At 39.1% G+C, this 26,691-nt stretch overlaps 1 protein-coding gene across 2 annotated transcripts in view; it reads left to right on the top strand.

Moving 5' to 3' along the window:
* The window catches only part of EML4 (EMAP like 4), a 149,285-nt gene that overhangs the window by 28,118 nt on the left and 94,476 nt on the right, over positions 1 to 26,691 (top strand). Inside the window, exon 1 of one of the 2 annotated variants that reach the window (XM_032102874.1) lies at positions 7,056 to 7,095. The exons of the other annotated variant lie outside the window; for it this stretch is intronic. Within the exon in view, the coding sequence (XP_031958765.1) occupies positions 7,071 to 7,095 (25 nt within the window). The 5' untranslated portion in view covers positions 7,056 to 7,070. Of the gene's footprint in view, positions 1 to 7,055; positions 7,096 to 26,691 lie in introns of those variants that run through there. 2 annotated transcript variants of the gene reach the window in all.

Here is a 26,691-nt window from a genome sequence, read left to right as displayed (position 1 = left end):
CCAAGTTGAATGGGTTGTTGCACTTGTTGATGTTTGAATCAATGCTGAGATACAGCTTTTAATATTTTTTATATTGGCAGTGGAGCAAAATGAGCCCATTTCATGAAAGGACTCACTGAGATACTTTTCGTTTTAACTTACTCTAACAGGACTAATCTGAAATCACAAGTCTCTTTAATTCTGTATACTAGAGACAATCTCTTGGAAAATCAGCAATAAATGCATCCCAAATACCAATTATACATTATTGCTTGTACTTGCTCATAAGTTGACTAAGGGACTGTAGTATGTAGTATCTTTCACAACTTCCACAGAGGTGCTTAAAAGTAACTGTGCATTCCTTTTTTCTCTTCTGCTTTAGTTGTAGAATAATATTTTTTGTTCTCTGCTTTGGTGAATTTTGTGTGTTGCCTTAATATAATTAATACTTAAAAAGGAGCATGAATGGGGTTTCCAGTAGGCTAAGTAGCTATTGACCTAAGTGTTTAAAGCTTAGCTTGGAGATGTGAGATGAAAGTATAATGTCCATAAATGAACTGTCAGCTTCAGTGTTCGAGACTTGTATTTATTTTCTGTTCTGTTTCTCACTGCGGGTTTTTTTTAGGTGTAAATTAAAAGAAGAGAAAGCAATGAAAATGCCATTCATGTCTGTTAAGATAGTCATATGCACACACAAGTTTGCTTGTGCTGTTTCATGCACGTATTTCCTTTGAGGCATTCATCGCCTTGGTTGGACCTTGCTTAGGGTGGAACATCCCTGCTCGTTCCTGTGCTTCTCTCATTTCTTCTAAAACAGGTGGCAACTGGCCAAAACTCTAAACCTTTTCTGTCAAGTCCCTGTGTCCTTTTGTCTGTCCAGTACTTACTGCTGTGATCTTCATCTGGCATTTCTTGGGATGACAGAAGTGGGTTTAGAAATGTGTACAAATATCTGAACTCTGACTTGAGTGACCCAGCTGCTGGAAATACACTGCAAACACAACTTGCAGAGTAGGATTGCTTTAAAAAGCATCAGTAGACAGCAGTGGTAGGCTGTACTGTATGTTACTTTGTTGGGGAGGTACTGAACTGTGGAATATGTATGCTTGAATAAACAGGACTACATTTAACTCAGATTAAAAAAAGAAACAGCTGAATGAAATGTTTTAGAGTATGATTCTAATACTACAGAAGAGGCACAGTTGCAGTTTTACTCAGGTGGTTTATTCCTGTCTTGGAATCAGGGAGTAGGTAGCCATGAAACAGGTGGTCTTCACCCTCTGAAATGTTAAACAGAAACTAACTCTGAATAAGATTTTTTTTTTTGGTGTTTTTTTGTTTGTTTGGTATTGGGGTTTTTGTTTGTTTGTTTTAAGGAAGATGTGTGTGTGCTTTCAAAACTTGCATAGAGAGCTGACATTGCTGTCTGAGCATTTGTAAAAGTCTGGCACATCTACCAAAGTGAATTGAGACAAAGAATTGAGGGTATTTCATGATAATTATTTTCATTACTTGAATCAAAATTTCAATTTAAGTGTAATCCACAGAATAGATTCAAAAGTGCAAAATAGATTTTTGTCTCTAAATAATTAAAGGTGTCTGGATACTGCCATGTACAGGAGCCTGAAATTACCATTCGTACTCTGTTAAACTGTATTAAAACCAAATTCATTTATAAATGTGCAGAGTAGAAATGATGCATCTAATTGGCTTTTGATGTTCTCATGAACTTTACTGGTCTACAGTTAATCAAATGTTGATTCATATTTATTTAATTTTTTTTGTTGTGGTTTGAATTTTACATCAAATTATATTACAAGGGGTTTAATCATGAGCCCATTGCTCTTTACCTCAATTTTATAATGTATAGTGCAGAGTCTTTGAAAAGTACTTAATCTACAAAATGAATGTTCCCAGCCTTAACTAGTTATTGAAACATAGAGTATCAGAGGTATAATTGGAGTTGTGTATCTTAGAGTTTGGGGTGAGTTTTTTTGTTTTTGTTGGGTTTTATTTGGGTTTTTTGTTTGTTTTTGTTTATGGTTAATGGAACATTTTCTCATACTTAATTCTGATTAGCCATAGAATTTTAGAACTCTTAATTTGGTATGACACTTTTCATTTTTTGTGTTCTGCTACTCTGTGTTCCTTACCACACTGAGTATGAAGGAGCAGTATTTTTTTGCCTGTATAAGAACTGTTTTATATAATCCTGTGTTAAAAGTTATTTAGGGAATTTCAGCAGTATGTACTTATCTGGAAAGATGAGCTGAACTGCACAACCTGCTTTAACAGGTTCCTGCAGTTTTGAATGCCTGCCTTTCGTATGCAGTAAGTACAGAGGCAGCTGATTGGGGTTGGCCAGGTTCTGCTACATCAGTTGTAATTATCTAAACTTAGACATGCCAGCTGTGATGAGGAAAAAATTGGGAAGGTCTTCCTCTTCTATCTTCTGTCCATTATTTAAAATAAAAGCAGATTATCTCTGAGTCAAAAATATTTCTAAAATCTTTGTGTTAGAGGAAATTAAGACATGTTGTTTGTTTTTAATATGTGAGAAGTTTTTCTAGATATTTTCCTAAATATGAGATAAAAGAGTACTGCTAAAGTGATCACCCTGAGCTGACAACTCAGCCCTGCACTGCCCAAACAAGCCCAGTGGATGTGTGGAGGAAGGAGCTTAATTCCTGTCTGCCTACCCCTTCAGATAGAAGTGTGCCATCAACAGTTTGACTTGGGAAGCAAAGAACCTTGAATAATTAAATTTAGGTCATAAAAGTTTAAGTAACATCCGGTCTCAGAAAGGATACATATGTCTGGAGGGGGTAAAAAAAAAAAGACAAAAGGGAAGCAGGAAGAGAGAGCAGCACATCAAGGCTGAGTCAACAGACGCCCTTCGGAAAAGGGGAATTCAACCCTAACGAAACCAATTCAGAAAGCCATAAAGTACATCAGGCAAATGTATGGGAAGGAAATCAGAAGGGTGAGAAGTCTATGAAGCAGATGGTCTGCTTTGCAATGTGTTACTGTACAAAAATAGGAAGTGAAATAGTTCCTTCTCCAATAGATAGTTAAAGGAAAAAGTTATGTGGGGCTATCTAATTCTGTGGAGATGTTTTGTTCTGTTTGTTTGATGGTGTGGTGGTTTTTTTGTCAATGAGAGGGAATCACTGTCATACTTTAGGCTGTTGAATAAAACGATACTCAAGCTGGTACTTGAAACACAGCCAAATGTTGTGACCAATTTGGATATGCCAAAGAATTCTGGTAGAAGTCAGGGGTGATGAGATTGTTTTGTTCCAAACGTCCATTTTGCTGTCAGTGTGAGCAACATGGTGAAAGAACAAAAAGAATAAGAAAAGTTAGTTATTTGGTTAAAGCTAGGCAAGTTTATGAGAAAATATAGAGTAACCTGATGAAGCAGTGTGAGTGAGCAACGAGGAGACAAGGACAGCATGTTGGACTAATAGGATTTACAGAGGCTTAATTACTGTCTTAACTTGTGGAGCAAGGGGGCAGGACAAACATGAGTTTACAGATAAAAGAGGACCTTGATGTAGATTCTAAATCCTGAATTGGGCAGTCAAATTTTAAGTACATGGAGGAAAACTGAATGCTTTATCTTAGTGCTTGTCTCCAAGGTATCAAAAAAAAAAAAAAAAAAAAAAAGGGGGGGTGGGGAAAATGTATGAGACAATGGAAAGGTAGAGCATCTCCTGTGAACAATGGACACTCAGACAAACTAAATCCAAGGAAGAGGAAATACTCCCACCCACTTTTTTTTCCTTATCCTTGTTCTCACAGAATCAGTGTTTACATTGAACAAGGCCACTTTCAGAGGCCACTGAAGCTGAGAACTCTTCTGAGAATTCAGACGATTTAGACATTTGTATGAGTGGCAAGTAGGAGGTGTTACAGTAAACAACATTTTGCTTTTAGAAAAGTGTGGAATTATCATGAGTTTGGGCGTTGGCCAATTTCAGAGGTGTGGTTTTTAGTTTTTGTTGTTCTTGCCTCTCAGCCCCCTCCAGAATAAAGTATGTCTGAATGTGTTACCAACAAAAATGAGGAAGAAAATTCATTCCCCTTTTCTGATACATGGTGTAGGATAGATTCACCAGTAGTCTCACCAGATTTAATGGTTTTCTGAGGTACAGCCCTACCACATGGACAACTTGTGACCTCAGTGTGTGTCAGGGGTGATGGGACGAACATTCGTTTACTTCCTTTTAAAGAAGCAGACAATAAAAACAAACAACCTTGCCCCCTGCAACACACAGACAAACACAACGCCCAAATCAAATGCTTTGACTCGTATCTTGTTTGACTTGTGCTTGGGAAAATCATTAGGGACTGTTTGTCTTATGAATGTATGAGTATGTCTCTCCAACGTTTAAGAAGCTGCTCTGAGGCTGTAGCATCAATGGAAATGATGTGGGCTGTTATCTCTGTGAAAATAAACAGAATTAAAAAGGGATTGCTCTGGCTGGAAACTGAACTGCCTTAGCTGTTCAAGTGCTTCCAGGAACTGGTATCTGTTGGAGCCACAATGCCTTCATCTGCCCAATTCTGCCTGCTTTGCAGCCACTGCTGTCACCAGGGAAAAAACTTGCCAGGAGTTGAGATGTGCCCCATAGCACATGAATTTCCATCTCAAATATGCAAATAAAAATCTGGGGGCTGAGCACAGTGTGGTGTACGAGAGTCAGTCCTGAAGTTGTCAAATACAAGTGTTGGCTTTTTTCTTCTCTTACTAAAGAGAAATGTAAGTTAGTTGAAATCAGGTTGAGCATGTTGTATTTCCTGGTCGCTCCTTGAGATTTCCATCTAATCTAGGGCAGATGGTGGCTGGTGGTTGTGTCTCCCTCCTGTGGCACAGGGAGTTCTGTAATTCATACCTGTGAAATAAACCTTTTTTTTAAATATTTGATGGTCAGGTTAAATCCTATTAGTAAGCATCAAATGCTATGAGATACTTTTTCAGATGGGCTTTAAACTTTATAATGCACTTAACAAGTATTCTTCTCTCATTCACTGTGTGTTACCGAGCACATCTGCAAAGCAGTTTACATGCCTATTGCATTTATAGTGAATTAGTGATGTTTTTTTTACCTAGAGGGGTATGTGTAAATCCTTGATGTGTGAATTGCTTCTGCAGATGTGTTCAAGTAGAAACCCCACACTTCAAAGTCTGTATGTAAAGTACTTGGGGCAAGGCGAGGCCCTGTGCCAAAGTGTTATCTCAATACATGTTTCTGAGGCTTGCGAAAGGAAGGGGCTTTAACTTGGACTTTTCTGCCTGGGGGAAGAAACCTGTCTTTTATTACTGTTTGCACTGAATTACGGGAGTTAATCATTGTTCACGTGTGTGTGTGCATTGAGAGACAGTGTGTTCACTGAAGGCAGTAAATCTAACAGGTCAAGTTGTTTTCTTCTGCTTGGTACTCTGTGAGATATTCAGTAATGATTTGCCCGTGTTAGGTGCTTTGAAAGCATTTTTAAATATAGCAATCACGGGTGAACAGTGTCTTAAGAAAATGCTCCTGTAATGTTTGGGTAGTGGTGCATTGTCTGAAGCACAGTAAAGCTGATGTATGGGTGTACATTCTGAAATATAGTTACATCTATCAAAGCATTAGACGTGACAGCTCATGCATTGGTCCAAGGCAAAAAGCCCCCAGGAATCACATAATTTTCTTCATTTTCACTAGGTATTCAGTTGACAATATTCAGTTTGTTGTAACTGAAGGATGCCAAGGCAGGTGAGTTAAAAGAAACTGCTGTTTTTAACCATTATGTTGTTAATACGTTAATAACCATTTTGTTAATATTATGCCCATAGTAGGAGTTTCCACACACCTAGTGACCTTCAGTGTGAGAACATGCTGTTTTCTGTCTAGTCCAGTGTCTTTTATCTAACCTCAGGCATCAGCAGCCTACTTCAAGAAGGGTGTAAGACCTCCCTGCCAGACCAAAGTGGGATGATCTTCCTCCTCATTCTTAATTAAGTTGTTTTAACATCCTTAAGAAGGGTGCTTTGTATCTCTTCTAAAGCTCTTGTGTTTCTTTTCTTTATGCTCTCTGTGCCATGTCTGTTTTTAAAACTGGCTTTTCTTTGTGGTTTTTTTCTTTAGGCCTGTTTTTGTCAATGGTAATCTGAATGCATTTATTGCCCTCCTGAAAAGAATTAAGTGACATTTTTAGGAACGGTTGAAACCTTTGACATTACATTTTTTAGAAGTAAATGTTTTTATTAACATAAATACAGCAGTACTTGTAATTAAAGTGCTCTCGTGCTTTTAATTGTACTGATATAGCTTACATAGCCTTACACTAACAAATACAAAAATGCTTCTTTTGCAGTAGAGTTCTGAAGAAAAATAAGTCCCTGTTTAATATTTTTCTCTTAAAATGGTTTTGAAGGCAACATTTTCTTCTACCAAAGTCATTAAAACAAGATACATTTAATTTTGTTTTATTTTGCCAGAGTAATAAAAAGTAATTTTGGTTGTAATGAATGTTAAAAATTAGGTGTAATAGAGAATAATATGAGCCTATGAAATATTAATTGCCTTTTTTAAGGGTATTTTTGTTCATGTTTATGCATGGTCAGTTGGAAGGAAGTAAGCACTTTGTCTCCTGCTAAGTGTGGAAGGCTTTAAATATGTATTGCTTGGTGTTAACTTTTTTAAAGCATTACTTATGACTGACACATCCTGGTGTAGTTTACTCTTCCCGCTAGTGACCTTGAAAGCACGTCTGTGCAATAATTGCTTATTGCTGGAACAAAAGATAGTTCTGTCTATGATTTGTTTGAATTCAGGAAGCTGTGTTTGCCAAAGTAAAATCTTGGTGACGCAACTATGTCAGGTTTCAGCAGCCACACCTCTGCTGAGCAGTTTCAAGTTCTCAGTTTTAACCTTTGTTCATAGCCATATTCCTTTTCCAGCAAAACATCTGAGGTGGTTTGCTTTGTTCTTTTGCACTGAAGCTGTGCTAAGGAAATGCCAAGTTAGAAGGAAAAGCAGCAGCAAGTACTGTTGAGGTTTCCAGTCCTTTTGTGCTCAGGCGACTGGATAGTAGAAGAATAAATGGATTCTCTTCCTGATCACTGTGGTAAGGTTGATGCACAATATTCTCAGGTGTTGCATGGTATAGATGGTGTGGGTTTTGGAGAATAGGATTTCATAATGAGCTGTGCTTGATACCTGAAAAGGAATGCAAAACGCCATCACTGGGCTCCAGTTGCCTTCCACTGTGCAGGGATAGAAGATCCAATTAAATAGCTACATCTTCCCTGCTGTAATGCAGTTTTCAGCCTGGCTCTGAGGTATTGCATTAATATTTGTCTTTGATATTCGTGTTTAATGCAAGAATACATTTCTAATGAGCCAAGCCGCTGAAAGTGCTCCCTCTAGGACTGTGTGAATATAGTTTTCACTGCTTTATGATGAGGATTTGCCTTTCTGTAATTATGGATTTGTAAGAATCCCTTCAAAATTAATAGGTTTTGGATAGCAATTACAGTTCTGAAGTGTATATTGCTGTTAATATGCTGAGTTGCTGAGTTGGTCCCTGTGCTGTACTGGCTGTGTACACTGACCTCTTCTCAGGACCGAGTCTCTGGCGAGTGTAACTTCTCACCATTAGCAAACTGCAAGCGAGCATTTAATTACAAATTAGCTGTTTTAACTGCTTTGGGGAAAAAAAAAACCCAACAGTTTTGAAATTAAATCCTGAAGGATCAGCATTTCAAAAGCAGATCTGTCCATTTCTGCCTGGAGCCATCCATATTCATGTGCATGCATACACATGTGGCTTTTAATTATCTAGTACCAAAGTTTTGTACTGAGATTTCTGAAATTTGACTCTTGGATGCAAATTCCAATTCTTGTCAAGCTCCAAAGTGCTTTAGGCATCATGTTTGAATGTTTGCTGAGTGTAGAGGGCTGAAATCAAGAGTCATGGTCTTGGAGAGTATTCAGAGCTTTGTTAATACTTCTCTTCAGCCAGATATGATGCCAGGGTCAAATCTTTGTTTACAGCAGAAGTAAATGAAGCAGTCATTTTACAAATGACTTGTGAAGAAATGATAGTAGTAGCGTGTGGAGCCTCTCTAGTCTGTTTGTTGCTGCGTTCAGCCGTGCCTCATCTTCGTCCTGCCTGATTTACTGCCAAATTATGGGACAACTCCCAAAGACCCTCACTAAAGCAGTTTGTAATCTCCTACCATGCTGAGTACAATGCCACATTCATCATCACAGCCCACTGTTTATGAGTTAAAATGGGCATGCAAAACTCATCAATTACGAAAACAGACTTTCTTTTCCCCCTCAACTTGCTAATACTCTGTTGTGTTTCTTGCTCTTCTGTGCCTGCTTTCTGACAGGACTTCCAGAGCTAATCAGCACCACTTCTTTCCTAAGTCTCTTGGAGGTGCTGGTGAAGGATTTAGGCATATTCTGTACCTTGAGAGACTAAACTGTACTTTCCACTAGGCACAAACAAGGAAAATGAACTTGCAAGCCCAGGTTTTTTTCATGGGCAGTGCTGTCCAACCAATTTGGTGGTCACCAAATACCAAAACTTTTTTATTTAAATTAAAGATTTTAATATGGTTACTAAAGTATTTAGTGTGGTTTTTCATTAGGGAAAAAAAAATTCATTTCCTCATTGAATGGATTTTCAGCCATTGATATATGCAGACTTGCCTGCAGCTATACAAATAGTCATCTGCTGTGTTCAGCGTGGTCAGAGCTTGCATCTGGCTAGGAGACTGAGTATGTGCAGATAGAATAGCTTCAGCTTTACTTGAAGTACAGTTGTGATAGACACAAGATACCTGAGAGATCCAGATGCTCAAGAGTAGTTTCTCCTAAATGAAAAACAAAAGAAGACTGTGCGTGCCTCAGAAGAAGTTGGGGAATGTAATTCCATCAAGAATCAGGATAGTTGTTCAAGTGCTTGACACTTATTGAAAGTTTCCTAGAAAAAGGTTTTTTTTCTTGTCTCTGTAATATGCAGGCCTCAAATTGAAATGAATTTTAAAAAGCTTGCTGGAACAGGCAGTAAAAAGAGGAGGTATACAGCAGCTGTTATAGATGAAAAAGCTCTTTTAGCTTCCAGGATTGACTAACTGTTGCCTTCCCCTTGGGCCACAAAGTAAGTGGTGAATGCTAAAGTAATGTGAAAATGGGACGGTAAAAGACTTGGAGAAAACATGAAATAATCTAATTTAAGAATGTTTTAATTGAACCTTGGTTTTCTGGCTGCATTTAGATATAAGTGATACCCATTCACTTGGTATGTAATAACCTCTGTGAAAGGGCTGGGGTATGCAGTGGGTTTTTTTGCTTTGTTAGGAAATATGTAAAATTAAGAGTGTTGATAATTGAGTACTTGAAGTTATTCTGTGCAGAGATGAACCTTTTACTTGACGACAGATTTACGTGATATTCACAGCTCATAAATCATTCTTGCATTGCCTCCCTGCTAGACTATTGGCAGTAGAATGCATTTCTCAAAATATGCCTGTTTTCAATTAGCTCAAGGAAAATTCTCTAGTTACCGAAAGAACATCCATCTCTATTACCTGTCCCAGGAATTAACACCCAAATACATTTGCATGAAGATTACCAAAGCTTACTGTGTGTAAGCAGTGATTAAGGCTGATTTTTAAATAGGAGAGGATAGGAAGATTTAACCCAACTGCCTTTGAAATGTTTCTAATCCTGAAATTCAGAGTTGTGATTGGTTGTGAAACAGCTCCTCAGAAATGGAGAAGTGCAGCACACAGCATATTGGGCTTGGAAGGGAGGAGGATTTGAGAGAGCCAGTGTGGTGTGAGCTAGAGCTGGTTGGGCTCTGTTTCAGGGACTAATGGGAAGGCAGATGCTGCTTCACTCACCCAACTTGCTCTGCTTCACAGAACCCTGCAAAACACAGTTTGTTCTGTGCTCTCACGGTATTTCTTGCAGGGTGAGTTCCATCTCTCCTGCATCGACTTTGTTCTCTTAACTGAAGAAAAGGCAAGGGACACTGCCAACTTTCACAAAAAGCTTATTTTCTTCCCAGGAGGATTGAAATAGTTTTAGTCTGTGACTTTCTGTATTGAAAACCAGATTTGTGTGAACTGGCATACTTGGAATGAACAATGTCTCATTATTGTGGTTGATCCAAAATCCCTTTTTGAAGGCAGAATGGGTGATCTTGATTTGTGTGAGGTTGCCAAAGTAAATGTCACTTGAAGTCATTGGCTTGCACTTCGCTGGAACAATATACCTGGCTTTTAAATAAAGCTTTTCTTCACTGCCTGATCGTGGGTGAAGAGCTAATTTATTCTGTTTTGCTGCTAGTGAACGGGATTTCTAAGGTATGAGTTAATTAGAACAACTATTTTCTGTTTTTCCTGGGAAAGGAGCGTTTACTTCAGCACGTACATTTCAATGTGTGAAATGGCAAAGAGACTATGTTTCTAGGAGCATCTTGTCAGCTCCTCTGGTGGGGAGGGCAGGTTGCTTGAGAGCACACGTGTGTATACATTTGGAGGAGTCTGTGTGAGCGTGTCTGCTGCTTCTACAGGGTGAACATTTCCCTGAGTCAGTATTGTTCCATGTGTCTAGATTAAAATGATGCTGGTGTGTGTTTGGGCTGCTAGGGCAATGCTAAGCATCTAATAATTTAAGTAGTCACCTTTTCATCGTGGTCAAGAGGATTGGGTCATTTTACAAAGTGTGTACAAGGAGAAAAAGGTACTCTGTGGCATTGGGGCTGTGACACATTGTTCTGCTACTTGTGATGCATTGAGGCTTGGTGCTTGGGCGCACAAAAGACAATGCTAAGGAAGTGCTTTATGCATACTCTATACTGGGAATTCTTGACGTTTTTGTTAATAGCATGTAAGTCTGTGTTTATGAGACCTGAAAAAACACTTTAGAGATCTTCACAGTTTGTGGCTGTGTCAGTACAAAACTGGGCTTTTGTTAAAGACCTAGTGCACAGTTCTGAAGTGGCTGATGTGTGTCATGTCTGGAAGTGCTCAACAGGAGGATCTGTTCTGATCAATATACCTGCTCAAGGGATCTTTGTCTGCTGGCATTACATGTGTCAAGATGCAAAATATTCTTTCGTAAAATTTAAAAAAAAACTTGACTGTGGGTTGAATTTAGTATTTGGAGGAACAGCATCTTTTTATCATATTTTTTTACCTGCAAGGTGAGGATGGGAGAGAGGGAGGAAAGCCTTGGCCGTGGTAAGCTGACCTGTGTAGGTTGTGAGTCAAGGGGTAGCAAGTACAATTTTGTCTCCTGTTTTTAAATTTTTTTGTTTAATTTATCTGTGATCTCAGGCTTTTGAAGGCTCAAGCAGGCTAATGCCCAGTTTTTATGAATTCATGTGCTAGATTCCTTTCTCTTTCCTATAGGGCTTCTGGAAAATGTCATTTCTCCTTTACTTGCATAATAAATAAAATAAAAAAAAAGGAACAGATAATTTATTACTTTACTATATGTTCTGTGCTTTAATAAGAATAGTATGCTTCCCTTTTACAAATGTTTTTACCCTCTTGAATGTTGCATCCCATGATGTAACTTTTCATTTGAAAATCTTGAACTTCCAAAAACCCACAAGTTGAGGCAGGAATAGGAAGAGAGTATTTTAAAGTGAGACATTGTTTGGTTCTTTATAATAATACATATGAAATATATATAATACACATATAAAATGTGTATATATTATATATATATAGATGTATATAAGTGTATATATTTATTTTAAAAGATAAATATTTATATACACGATTGTTTTGCCAGCTTACTTCAGTAACAATTAAGAATGCTTTTTACTGGTGTTAAACCATTTTTGTAAAATTTGAAGAGAAGGAGCATGAGGTTTGCCTCTAGCTTTGAGGAAGCCATGGTAGGGAGCAGAGGTGCTGTGTCTGAGCAGTGCACAAGGAAGAAGGGAACACCACCATCAAACACAAACACATGGTGCCATTTGGTTCACCAGGTTGTTGTAGTGCCAGTGGTCAAATCTGCTTCAATTTCAGTAATAGTGTTAGAGTTGAGGCTAAAAACTGAGATCCTGCTCTTTTTGGAGTTTTACCCTTGATTTCTAGGGAGGAGAATGGGGGAACTCCTGAAATAGTTGTTATGTCTCAATGTTTTGTTGCTGTCAGAAGTATTTTCGAGAAGAATTTCTTTTGAGGGTTTGCTGTGTTATCACCACAGCCCTAAATGAAAGTTGCTTAGGATGAGTGTTATTCTGAAATGCTACACAGGGTCATGAGAGATAGGCAAAGCTAGCATAATGCTTTGGGTTGCTTTTCAGGCACAGGTGATGCTCTTGAAAAAGCTCCTTTTTCTATGCCTTCCAGGGAATGATTTTTGAATTTAAACATCCTGTCTCTTCAGGTTGTTTGGATAGAGCTTGCACAAGCATGAGGAGGAGAGAATTGATGCTTTATGCATGAGGAAGCATTCTGTTTAGCATAGTCAGACTAGTATGTGCCAAATACAGAAAAGCAGGAAACTGCTCTCAATTCTTGAGGGCTTATGTATTTAAGAACAGGGGGAGGTGAATAAAAGGAAAGAAAAAAATCTTGATTTCCCCCCCCCCCCAGTCCTGACTGATAGAATCTCTGTTGTGTACATAATTTGTGAAAAGGAAATAATCCTAGTGGACTATTGGGTCATTGGTTTATGGGCCTGGCTCCAGGAAACCTTGAAGAGAATAATTTAGTTAAAACGATGACACTAATCATACTGAGAGGGAGGTGCTCAGCAGCTTCACTAATAGGATGTTGACTCTTTTGTCAATACTGTCTCCCAAGTCCACTGACTGGGGGCTTCCTGGTGTTACTTGACTTTCCCAGGTGGCCCATGAGAGCTCTGACTGACCTTTCTTTTTGTCTGGTTGGGCTGTATTTGCCGGGAGCCAAGGACCTGTGCATCCCCCAGGGCTCAGGCTGGAAGGCAGAGGATCCTCTGTGAGGTTTCTGGATTTGAGGTGGTGCTTTCTGCAACTTAATTTCCTTAACCTGCCAAATCCATCAGTTGAAGGATGCTTCGTTATGTTTGTGGAAGAAATGGTGGGAACCCTGGCTTAGAGTGAGTTTGGATGTCACTGATACTTAAACAGTGGTGGTAATAAATCCCATGTTTAGCCCCTTGACTTCAAACAAAATTTATATATCAGTTTTCTGTGAAAATTTTCAGAGTATCAACTGAATTTTTCTTCTTTTCCTACAGCTATGTGAAACCAACAGCTTTGTTCAGGATGGGTTTTTTTGGGGGACGGGGGGACTGGGGCTTGTGTAATTGCCTACATGTAATCCTCAAACAAAATTACCTTATCGTAGGATATTTTCAAAGCTGGTTTATAGCAGACAGAACATGTTAACATGCTCTCCAAAACAGCCACATGCTCCTTTGAAGAAAGAAAAGAAAGTAAAGGACAAAGTTGGTGTTAGCAGGACCAACTGCTTTCTTATAAGGCAGAGAAAGCTGGTTAGAGAAAAATATTAAATGCTCTGAAGAGTTTTGATTAGGTTGTATGTTGTCCTTATTTATGCTTTTCCTAATAAAAAATCAGCAAAGTAGCACCACTGCTGTGCAAGTAAAGTTCTGTGAAACATTTATAGTGCTTCTACTAAAAGGCAAGAAAAAAAACCCAACTAATTCCTGCAGATAGAATATCTTGATGTATTTTTTAAGCTGTGTGTCCTACACAACTACTTTTCTTTGTGTCTTTGCTTAGAAATGTGACAGAGGTAGATGACCTGCAAACAGCAACACTTGAAATAAACTGAAATGTAAGAAGATGTTAACTCTAGGACTGTAGTTTCAGGTTCTTATATGCACACGCTATCTTTTCTTATATACCAGTCTTGCCAGAGCTGTTCAGAGAAGTTTAGACCTCATCATTCATACATAGTAAAGAATAAGAAATTTTTTTTTACAGTTAAAATAGGCTTTATATAACTTTTGCCCTTTCACTTAGCTTTTTTTTTTAATTGACTATGAACTCACTGTTTAGCGGGGATAAAAATCATAATCAGTTGTTCAAATCGAGAGCACTTTCCTCCTTTCATAGCTCATCTTGCTGCTTTACATTTGGGAGTAGGCTGCTGCTTCTTAAACGGGGTGTGTTAGCCAGCTGGAGAAGGTAACTTTTTTCAAAGGTAGTTGCTCCAAAACATTATAGGTTATGGCAAGCTGATCTTGTGTTTAAAAAAAAAAGAAAGGCAAAGAGAGGCTGCAGAAGGGGGGTTGGGGGAAAGATAGCTGGTTTGCCAGAATAATGTCGTGCTTTCAAGTAACGGGAGAGACTTGAGGTATGATACATGCACAGGAATATGTAAATTTGCTGAAAACAAATTATTTTGGGCATGCACATGATTTCTGTTGAAGTATCATGAAGATACCCTATTTAGGTTTTAATGCCTTCCTTACCCAGAATATTAAAGCAAGTAACAGCATATGTGCATATCCTAACAATTTAATGATTAAAAATGAATTTTAAATGGTACTGTATTTTGTATTACAGCCAATGCAGGCAGTCCTGTTTGCTGGATGCCTTGCAAACTTGGGAAGAGAACAAAAGGCATCATGAGGCATTTCTAATCAAAGGAATCCAAAAGATGTGTACATTTTGTTGGTATTCCAGGAGACAGTTAAGCTGAAGGATGTTGCCAGTAAAATGGGATTGAAGTTCACTTTCCAACATTAGAGTGTGTGTCTGTGAGCTCTTAGATTGTGTGAGCCTGTTCTCCAGTGGGGTAAGCTGGAGGGAATTTCAGTTTAATTTTGGAAATTTATTTGAGTTTGAAAGCAAAACCTAAATAAACATTTCCGTTTTCTTTTAACACTGAGATTTTTAGCAGTGGGGAACTTCTTGTCAAAATGCTTAGTGCATACCTTGTAATGGAAATTGTGGGAGAATGTGAATAGAACAGAAATAGACCCAGCGTTTATCTGATAGTTCCACAAAAAGTAAATATTGAGATTTGTTTCTTCTCTTGTAATGGACTATTAAAGTACAGCTGACTTGGGAATGGAGGGCTGAAGAGGACCATTTCCCCAAACAATCGTGTAAAAAAGAAAAATTTAAATCTAGATGGGCCTGTTGCTCCCATTCCCCGTGTGTTCTAACACATTTAAAGCCTTTATGAAATGACAAAGCGTGAATAAAGCATAGCTTGCCCTAGGGAGGCAGCAGAGAAGTTCAGAGACATTTTTCCTACATCTCTATTACAGCAGGGAATGTACTAAATGTAAATGCCAGGCTGAGTGGGGGAACACACCATACCTAAGCTACAGAAGTCCCACCCAGGAAAAATTCACTCAAACTGTAGAGAATATATAAATGAGGTGCTGTGCAGACCCTGCTGAAGTTTGTCTTCAAGTCTGTTGAAGTACAGCTTCCCAGTCCAGATGGAGTAATACCTCAAGCTTTGGGGCAGTGGGAGCCCTTCCAGCAGCCGGTGCTTCCCCCCACGCCCAGAACAAGCCTTCCTTTTCCTACGAGGTCCATCCTGCCTTACATAAACATACCTACAGAGCTCTGTTGCTTTCAGCACTTAATTGCTAAGCTGGAGAATCCCAAGTGCTTTAGCTTCCCTTATAAAACCGGGTTTTTTTTCTGTGTTCTGTCTTCTGAGTTGTCTTCTCTGCATCAATTTCAGTTAAATTGGTTTCAGGAAAGGCAGGTGGTTTGGTTTTGCTTTGCTTTTGACTTGGTAGCCACAACTATGTCTATAAAACTACAACTAGTGGTTTGCCAACACCTTGTATAACTGGTCATTCTGGTTTTCTGGTGAAAACACCCATTTATTATGAGTGTGTAGAACTACTGCAAAGCATCAGTCTCAAACAGCAGTTGATGCTCTGATGGCTCCCTTCTCCCCTTCACCTCCTGTTACTGGGTCATAGCAGAAGTTACTATTCAGAGTTGCCTTTCACTTTGTATGTTTAAATTTCATTGCACTGCTGTTGCCCCAGGTAGCCCAAAAGACTGTCCAGCTTCTGAGAGATCCCTTTGGGAACAGCTAATTCTCCAAACTTTGGTCTCCCAGAATTTGTTATTATGTACCTGCTTTTTTCGTATGGTCACTATGTGTGTAACTTATGTATAACCCTGATGTCACAAAACCTAAGAAACACACATCTTCTCTTCATTTGGGTTTCTTATCTGTCTGTTGCCTGTCTTTAAGCCAGTGCTTTGTTCATCTTTAAGATGTTTTATGTCTATATCATAAATACTACTGTTTATCACATCAGTTCTTTTTTAATTCTGGATTAAGCTCACTGGTGTAAGTTCTTTGGTTCCTTTTTTGAGGAACAAATTACTCAGGTAGAATCAAATCTGCCTTGTCTTCATTTCACTGCTCAATTACATTACTCTGATTTCTTTTGTTCAGATCTTGTATTATCAAGGTCATGGTTTTGCACTTGTAGCACCAAATTTGCTCTTCCTTCTCTCCCAGACTACTTCCTTTCCCCCTCGCTCTTGTAGTGATTTTTGGCATATCTGTCACTGTTGCAAGTGCCAGTTATTTCAGTGGAGTGGAGATTATCCAGATCCCCTTATTTCTTTATTCGTAAATGGTCTAATTTTGTTTCCACACTGTATGTGGCAATAACCATTACCCTATCCTCATTTTCAGTGTGTCATTTGGTCATCTTTATTGAAACAGAAGGCAAAATATTTTCTTTGGTATCTGTTCCTGCTTGTTTTTTTCCTAAATAATCTCTTACACCACAGTGTGCAGTAGCTGTGTTTCTCCCCCTTCTTTGAAGCTGCAGTGTGTAGTAACAGTGATGCCCCAGTATTTCTTCTGCATGTTTCAGCTCAAGCAGGCTCCCAGTTGGTTTTACTCTTCTGTTGGTGCCTTGTAACCTCCAAAGCATGCTTTTCGTTCTTGAATGTTTTTTCACTTATGGAAAAAAATTGTTCTGTGTTTATTTTTAGCATCACAGGTCAGCTTTTTATTCATCCAGGTAGTCTGGGTTTCTCAACAGATTTGTTCCTTAGCTTGGAAAAGAAACTGAATATCCTCTGCCAGACTGTTTGATGATGTCTCTTGGAAGTGATCAGGAATGGTCAGGATTGGGTTGTGATTGCATGAGCTGCTGGTCATCTCTGCTGTCCAACAGCGTGAACTGGCTGCGACAGCATCCCTATTGAGCTGTGACTGACCATGACCATTGACCAAAGGAATCCTTCAGCTCTTATGTCCGTGTCATTGCCATCATTCGTGTTTGTTTGGGTTTTTTAAAAAATGAAATATGTTAGTTTCTCAGTTCACCCTTCCCTTTGACATTTTATGAGAGAGAATCTGTGGACTACAGTTGTGAATCTCTGTAGGATCCCAGTTGCTCTCCAAAGTGATAATTGACAGAAGTCTGTTATGTTTCAGTATTTCTCTTCCTTTCTTTCTTTCTTTCTCCTCCCTCGTCCACTACCCTACCTGGCAATTTTGGCCTGTGTGTGTAAGTATTGGCTGCCTCTCAAAGGTTATGTTTCTCTTAACCTACTTCTTGTGTTTCATAATGTGGCAGAGACTTGTTTTCTTGTGAGACTAATGCTTTTTATTTCAAGTCTCTTAATTGTCAGCTGTGGCAGGACAGTCTGGTGCTAGCATGTGGAAAACAATGCATCATGCAAGAGAAATGCGTGGCCAGATTATTTGTGTGTGTGTGTGTGTGTTTATGAAAAACAACCTTTTCTGCAGGAGACTGTTACTTCAGGACTGAGGACTGCGTGGGAGAGCTGAAATTGCTGGAAACATGTTTATAGGGGAAATTCTGGCAGGTTTTTAACTGCCATATGAGAAATGTGACCGTCTAAAAGCAAGAAGTTGTATGAGTCTTTTTCCAGATGTGATCCCTTTACCTTTAATTGCAATTTTAGGATTTGAGAAGGTTTAGGAATGGAAAGACTGATATAAAATGTCTGATGACACCAGTTATTGACTCTGGTTGTTTTCTAATTCTGTGTGCACCGTAATGCATCTGCTTGAAGGTGCTTGTGCTGTATAGGCAAGTGTTCATGGTTCCTCACTGTAAGAGTGGGATGACAGACATTAATGGTGATGTGAAACTGTGTAAGCTTTGCATGGTTTCTCCCTCCAAAAGAGGGATGATAAATGTTAATGGTGATGGGAAACCGTGTAAGCTTTGAATAGTTAAATTTTAATTGTATATCTGGATCTGCTACAGATACTGTACTGTTGAGAGTGCTCCCATCAATTAATTGCCCAGACCATCTTCCGTGCTTGGTGGGTTTTTGTGGCTTTGTTCTGTGTGTTTGTTTCCTTTTCCCCCTTTTCTCATGCTTTTTTCCCCCATTTTCCCCCCTTTTTGTTTTTTTTTCCTCTCTAATTTTTGTTTGGGTTTTTTTTGTTTAACTTTTCTTAAGCTCCAGAAGGGGAAGACATCGCCAGGTCTGCTGGTTATGGGTCTGTAGGTGGGGGTGTGCAGAGGGTTGGGGGATTTTTCTGCTTGATTTTTCTTTTTTTTTTAATTCTTCCGAGTTAATGGTGAGGAGAGATGGGCAGAGGGAAAGCATTAGCAAGTAGTGATGCCTGGCAAGGGTTGATTACATTTGAAATAACTGGTTGGGATTTGTGTTGTTTAGTTTTCAATGAGAAGGAAGAGGAAGTGGGACGCATCCTGTCTAGCAAATTCTTTTAATGCTCCACGATTTATCTTTGCAGCCCGTGCAATGAGACTCTTCAGATTATTTTGTATGTGAAAAATGTTCAGAAAAATGTTCAGTCAGCTGTTGAGACTTCTGCCTCATACTGTCTGTAGATTTAAGTATTCAAGTAGCCCCAGACATGTTGTTGCTGCTGCTCCCTTAAGAGGTGAGCATGTATTTAATGTCAATGTAATATCCCTATGCCAGAGAAAGGATCTCAAAAGTTTTGAATCCAAAACCAACTCGTTAATAAATATCATTTTGTCATCTCACCTGACACAGTAATTCCTTTCCTTTATGGTCACTGAATAGTGAGGCACCCTCTGCCTTGGTGCTGCTTTGTCCTCTATGACCCTCAGTGAGCTGCTCTGAGGGGCCAGGTCAGTGTTTGGCTCTGTGGGTCACAGGCGCAGCTTTGCACACAGACAATCAATCTTCAAGGCCACTTTTTGGTCCTGTGTACAGTTGGGATCTTGTTTGCTCCTATCACCAGGGAAGCTGCTTAACCCCACCAGCAGGCTGGTTGTAAGATGAGTTCATGTTGAGATCCAGGGAGTATTGTGATCAGCTCTTGTTTTGTCAAGAAAGGGAGCCTTTAGCCCTTCTTTGGAGAAGCGCACATCTTGTTGGGTTCTATTATTTACCACTTGACAAAAGAAGGGTTAGTTTCCTGATCTTTCAACTCTGTTTTTGGACTAAGGAAGAGAGAGAAAAGCAAGAAATAATGATTTGAAATAAATTTTTAATCTTTGCTGTTCCAGGGGTAGGTTTCATTTTTGTCAAGGTGCTTTTGGAGAGTGAAATGAAGAATACATTTTAAATCTATTTCTTTCTGTCCTTTTGATGTGCAGATGGGACTGGAACTGTGTGTGTTGCAAAAAATCCTGGACTAAGGTTATTTGTTTCTAGGCAGAAATACTAAGAGAAACTTACTAGATTAAAAAATTAGGAAATATCATTTCACAATACATCTAAGCACCTCTTTTAGCATAGTAAGTGCCTCAAAACAGTCCCTGTCATCAACAATTCATGCTTTAAATAGGCAAGAAAAGCAAAAACAGGATAAAAGGAAATATTTAAAGGAAATAAAGGTATTTTGTTGGCCATCTGTTCCCCCTTTTTGCTAACATCAGTTTTATTTCCTGCTTGGTCCTTAGTGTCAAACATCTAATATTACACCTTCTGTATTCCCAAACCTGTGGAATTAGCACCTTTGTGCATGATGTCAAAGAGGAGCAAACCGTTTTAGTGTCATTATTTAAAGGCAATCCCTGGAGGAATTTGGAAACAAACCCTTTTTGGGCAAACGCCGCTGGGAATTTGTGGCTTCTCCTTCCATGGGTCCCCCAGGAGATTGTCCTTGCTTTGGAGGCACCATGGGGCTGGTGTGTCGTGTCTGGCACAGAGCTGGAAGCAGCTCTTGTCTTGTTCTGGCTGGAAAATCAATGCAGCCAAGGGTTCCTTAGGAAGGGCCTTGTTCAGTGTGAGCTTTGGGAAATAAAATACTGACTGAAGTAAGGAAATCCATCCCATCACTGGGAGGGTTTGCAGGGTGGTCTGTGTTCATGTGGCTTGTGTTTTGGTTTTTGCTTTGTGTGTCTGAATCCTGTTGTGTACCTCTGATTTGTTCAGCATGGCTAATAAATTACTACTTTGCTGGATTTTCCAGTGGATTGGAAATATGACTCTTACTATGGAAAAAACGTGAGTTTGTTTTCATTGATATGCTTTACTGCTTTGTTTTCATAATCTACAATGGAATTATAGAACTGTAATGGGCACAGAATTTCAGCTTACATCTAGAAGAATGAATAGAAGCAAAAAATACACAGTCTTGTCTGGCTTAAACTGGAACTTTAGGAATTTCACGTTGCTAATTCCGACGTGCGGATTTGCCGTCATTGTGCAGCCCCTCCTAGATGTGCTGGGAATAATCCAGCAATGTCAGCAATGCCTAGAGCAAGGTATGTGGTTACTTTTTTATGAACCTAAAATCGTGTATATCTGTGGGGAGGTTGGAAAGGCAAGCTCATAATTCTTTTTTATCACTTACGTGTTTTGAAGTGACTTTGGTACCGCACCTGCCCATATCTGTCACTGTGGGTTATTCTTCAGAGTGGCACGTGCTTCAGTCCTTTCTGATACAGCCACTTGCAGTTCAGATAGGTTAAGCAGAAGAGTTTTAAAGGCTTTCTACTTAATGCTCCAGTGCAGTTAAATCCTGGCTTTGTTTGTAGAAGATAGGATCAGCCTGCACTGGAGCAATCGATATAGCCCATAAAAATAAGAGGCTTTTGTTAATTTTTGTCATGAATGCTCAAGTAAGCCAAAGTGAAGTGAACATTAGCAAGAGATGCATATCCAGGAATTGAACTCTGCAATCCTCCTGGTAGAGGAGGCTTTGTACAGCTCCAGATGTGTTGGTGGGATTTTTTTAGTTTGTTTTCTTTTTTTTTTTTTAAACATCATCAGCTGTACTGCTAATGGATGTGATTTCATTGGGAATAGTTTGAGTTTGGTTTTCTTCAAGGCTATACCTTATGAAGCTGGGAAGTATAAGGAAGAGAATTTCTGTGTTTAACAAAACCGGAAATTTAGCAGCCCTCGAGGTTACAAAAGGAAAAAGCATGAAAATCAGCCATATGTGAGCTACAGTGGGTGGGGAGGAAGTAATCCTGCATTAACTGACACGAGGTCAAAAAAATTGCCCTTCTCCCAGTAAGTCGAGTTCTGAGGCTGGCCTCAGAATACAGTTTAAACAAAGATAGTTAATTTAACCTGATGCTGTGTCGGTCCTGTTCTGTTCAAACTTCATCTCTGTGAACAGATCCTGCTGCCTAGTGGCTCTGCCCAGCAGACAACCTCACTCACCTATGGGAGACTTCACTCTCCTCCAGCTACCTCAAATATTGAAAAATACTTTTGCAGTTGTAGAATAAACTCCCATCACCACCTCTCAATAGGAGGCTGATATTCCTCCCCTACCCCTTCTCTTTTACCATCAGACCATTTCAAAAGCAAATCCAGAGTACTGGATGTATCAGTGATTTATGTGGCTGTGTTCAGTTCAGGTGAACCTCAAGCACTGATTCTCCTGCACCACTCCCATGCTTTGGGAAGGCAGCAGAAGGCTTTGAGTCAGTTAATGCTCTTTGTAGGATGCTGCCTGTCTTGGCTGTGCTGCTCGAGGCTAAATTGCAAAGGAACAGTAAGCAATGGAACATTTGAAAAAAAATAAAATTTAAAAATGGAATGCCTTGCTTAGGGAGTGAGTTTATATTATTCCATAGCATGAGGGATGGTATCTACAACAGTACTAGGGCAGCAACCTATGGGGGAAGAGATGACTTCGTTATTACCTACAAAGATACTTATTTCTAAAGCTACAATTACACTGTCTTTTTCTGTTTAAGCTAAAACACAAATGGCAAATCAGTGTCGTTGTCTTCCTAAGGAAAATGTCTGTTAGTAAGTAGTGTTTCAAATTTTAATAATGGACGACTTCTCAGGTTTGCAATCTCCTGTACTGTACTCTAGAGCAGATTTTTTTGTCTGTATTTCCATTAAGTCAGCATACTACTGCTTGTGTCATCCTTATTAAACGTTTTTTCCCTAGAAAAACTGTATGGGGAATCAAAGTACTTGAATAATTTGCAAAAGCAATTTTTTTAACTGACAGAGTAACAGTATTAATAGCCATTTTTTTTACAGAAGTAACTCTGATAGTCACTGGGAACATGATGTCTTATATGACGCACTAACAGTATATTTAATATTTAATATAGCCTAAGTTGTCCAAATGCTATTAGGGTGTATTTTTGATAAAATGTTGTTTTTCAAAAGACTTTTGTATCTATGAGGATACTTTGCTGTAATAACTTGTTGCAATTTGCCATGTTATGTTAAATGGTATCAGAGCATAGCGTACGATAGTCTGGAGGTGAGTCCTGGTTCCCATTTCAGTCAGCTGGAGCTTCTCCCAGGTTTTTAGCCTGTCCATTACCTCACTTGTGAGGTGGTCTGTGTTCAGAGCTGTGTTCCCCTTCCTCCCCATGTGCAGCTGTCAGCCACCCTGCTAAATTGTGCAGCAGGATCTAAAGCTTTCTTACCAAATCAAATCTTCCAGCAGTGAATCCAGTTTAAACTGCTAATTTGCTAATGATTGAAACCAAACTCCTGACTTTTTGTTTGTGCCAAGTACGTGCTCTTTCCACTCTTAATCCTTTCAGTGGAGAGTAGTACCTTGCGAGCAGTTATCTGCAAGTGCTTGCTGGCCTGGTTTCAGGAATGGCCGGCTCCATTCCCGCAGCCACTGCCTGACTCCATCCTGTCTGCAGGGGAGTGGACCTGTGCTGGAAAGCCACTCTGCTGTCCCCACCTGCATCAAGGTGCTCCACACCACATATGTGTGCATGGGGTACAGACAGCCCAAGGTGTGGCTCTGAGTCGTGTTCTTGCAGGCTGGAGGGCTTCATGGAAATTAACAGCTGTTTGTCATTTAAAAATTATTGTGACTATAGATGAACACAATTTTTATGTAAAAAAAAAGATTTTTTTTAAAGTAGACCAAATGCTCATTATATGTTGTGTACATGTGATGCCCTTGCTCGTGGTCTCAGATGTAGCATAACTCCAGACCATTTTGTATGGCTCTTGAGATAAGTGATTAAGATTGGATTACAACCTCAGTTTACTGTTTGCTAGTATGTTCCTTCCAATGTATATCCTGCCTAAGAATAGCAATTGGTTTATAAATAAGAAAAGGAAGGAGACAATGCAAATAAGCCTTATTCTCTCATGTCCTTTTTTTAATGCCATAGATCTGATTTCATCAGTGAAAACAGTAAGATGCTTCCTCCAAATGGTTGTTTAATTTAATTATCCTCTTTCCACTTCTCCCCGCGTTCCTCCAATGCACATATCCTCTATGGGCTTTGAGGATGCTGCAATAACAAACTTGATTTCATCTGATTGCAAGTATGCTTGAAAACCTGTAATTTGCCTTAATGTAAGATAGTGCTGACCTCTTGGGTAGCAATGAAGCAGATAAAATCAGTTGCCTGATTACCCATCAAATGAGTTGCTCATTAAATCCACCAATTCTCCTGTGGTGAGACAACACGAGTGATTTGAATTCTGTCAAGAGCATAGCAAAGGAAAATACTGAGGTATAAATCTTCTGTTAATAAAATCATGAAAGATAAGAAGTATAAACATTTGCAGTCCTCAACTGCTCTCTCTTAACTTTGTTTTAAAGGAGCTGGGAGGAGCTGCCTCCTTGTGAGCCACCTGGCAGGGTGACAGACTTTCAACAAGGTGGTCTTGAGGGTTAGTGTTGCAATACAAGTGTGTCTATGTAAATTTGTTCATATCTGAGCTGTGTAAGTGTAGGAAAGCTGCGCAAGTGACTTGCAACAATTCATTCATTCCTGATTGCTGTAGTAAAATTTTGCACTTTATTTTCATATGGGGTAGCAGAATATTGAGCCGTTTGACAGAATAGTGAAAAACTGTATTTCTGCTGGGGATGAACATGCTTGATGTTGCTTCAAATCTGTTACATTGCCAGTGGGATGCATCCTCAAATGGTGCTTGAAGAAACATGCAACATTTAGTGAAAACTTCAGAAACAGGGACTGGAATTGTCTTGGTATTTAAGCCAGTTTTGTCACTGCTATCTAATACCATTGCTTTTGTTCAATATAATTTGGTAGTGCATGCTTTCCTGTAGAAGCCTTCATTAATGTTGGAAAAAATCCTCAAAAACAACCCAACAAACCAACACATATTCATGCTGTAAGTACAACCCATGGAGAAATAAAATGTCCAGCATTGTGGATTTGTTACTTTCAAGTAGATTTTCCTGTGGGCTGTGTTAATATAGTAAGTTACTAGCAGTTGAGGGAAATAGCTGAGTCTTCCTGTTTATATAGATAACAAGCAAAACATTGCTACTAAGTAAAACTTACATTGAAATTGTAACATTGTCTGGTGCTCAGTGTCCTATAGGCTTCTGTGGTGATTACAGAGTTACAGATAAATAAATCACTGTTACTGTTTGTCATCTTGTCTTGTTTTGACTAAAACTTCTTGAACATGCTATAACTTCTTTTGGCCTGAGGACAGAAAAAGGAAGAGTGTGGGTTTTGTGGAGAACTTTTATATTGGACTGAGTATTTCAATGGTCAAATGTAACCTCTGGTGTGTATGACTTAAATATTTGTTAACTAATTTAGATCACTTCACTAAGGTTTGGACATCTTTTCTATCTCAAGACTGTCTTGAGATCGAATGTCACTTACTTAAAAAATTTGAATCCTAGAGAACATCATAGACTGTAAATGTATTGATGCTTTATTATTATCCATAATTTAAAATCTGTGTAACCGTGTGCATTTAAGAGTTCTGTAATTCTCTGTTTGGCTTTGTGGAGTGCTTTCTCTCACATCACAAGCTGATGTGAGAGAAAGTGTTTGCAGTCCATGTCATAACTAATATGTATTTCAGATGGAAGTTGTGTGTTCAGAACCTAATGTTTAGAAAGAAACACACACACAATCCCCAAAACTTGGATTAAAAGGAGCTTTGTGTAAAGGTGTTCGTCAGGTTTCTGTCTAAAAATCTTGTGGTGGAATTGTGCTCATTACTCCCCTATGAGAAAAGGCTAAGTGATTTGGGATTGCTCAGCATAGAAATGAGAAATTTTTTGGGCGCCCTAATTGTGGCCTTCCAGTACCTGAAGGGGAGCCTACAAGAACGATGGAGGGGGACTTTTTACAAGAGCATGCAGTGACAGGACAAGGGGGGAATGGATTCAGATTGAGAGTAGATTTAGATTCCGTATTAGGAAGAAATTTTTCACTCTGAGGGTGGTGAGGCACTGGCACAGGTTGCCCAGAAAAGTTATGGATGCCCCATCCCTGGAAGTGTTCAAGGCCAGGTTGGATGGAGCTCTGAGCAGCCTGGTCTAGTGGAAGGTGTCCCTGCCCATGGCAGGGGGTTGGAACTAAATGAACTTTAAAATCCCTTCCAACCCAGGCCATTCTGTGATTCATTTTGTAAACCTGCATGTTAGCAGTGAGTTTGACAAAACCTGCTAGCTTCATACCCTTGTGTATTAAAAAAAAAAAATACAAATGCTTCTGTAGTCTGTATTAAAAAAAAAAAAGAAAAAAAAAGCGGGGCATGAAAATAGTTTTTATTATTTTACTTTGTATGCAAATATGTACAGTTCATTCTTTATCCTAAGACGCTGGGAGGTTAGAGCAGTCTAAGTCTGTTGTGTCTTTTGCTAGCAAAGAAGTTGCTTTTAGTTGTAGCCCTATCACCCCAGGTGTTTTATTCACTTAGCTCATGGACTTTATCCTTCTCAAGGAACAAATGGGTAAACTCTTCATTTGAGGCTTGATTAAATTCCTTTAAAACTTGTGATTTCAGTGTGTTCTAGATTGTTCCCTTATTATTCAGCTCTTATTACTTGAAGACAACTAGGCAGATCTGGAGTACAGGAGTTTCTTGTGGTGAAGTAAGGACGTAGTGAGCTTGATCACATGTTGCCATAACCATCCCTACCTCTTAGGGCTGGTGGTTCCACAGTGTATGGACATGCCTCTCAGGTAATGTGATACCATCAAATTCCTGCTGCTTCTGACCTTTAGTCAGACTCTGAATCTTTGGTAAATTGTATTCTTGAAAAATACAACTGCATTTCTTAAAGCCACCAAGAACCTTCTCTATTTTTCACGTGTGACGTTTTTCCCCTGTGGAATGGTGTGTCCTTGTCTTCACACAGCTGTTTAGTCTGTCAGTTTAGTCAGTCAGAACTGCACATCACAGTTCCCTCCCTCTCTTTCTCCCTCTGTCACATTAGCCTGTTTGTTCCTTGCTTTGACCTTTAGCTGTCATAACAGGATTGGTGATCCAGAGGAAGAAATTATTTTTTCTGACCTATAGAATGTTTATTTTCTGGCAACACCAACACAGCTCTCTAGTCAAAAGTTGACCTTGGTC

This window comes from Corvus moneduloides, chromosome 3 (assembly GCF_009650955.1).
Source record: "Corvus moneduloides isolate bCorMon1 chromosome 3, bCorMon1.pri, whole genome shotgun sequence".
NCBI lineage: Eukaryota > Metazoa > Chordata > Aves > Passeriformes > Corvidae > Corvus > Corvus moneduloides.
This window is presented reverse-complemented; position numbering and strand designations above follow the sequence as displayed.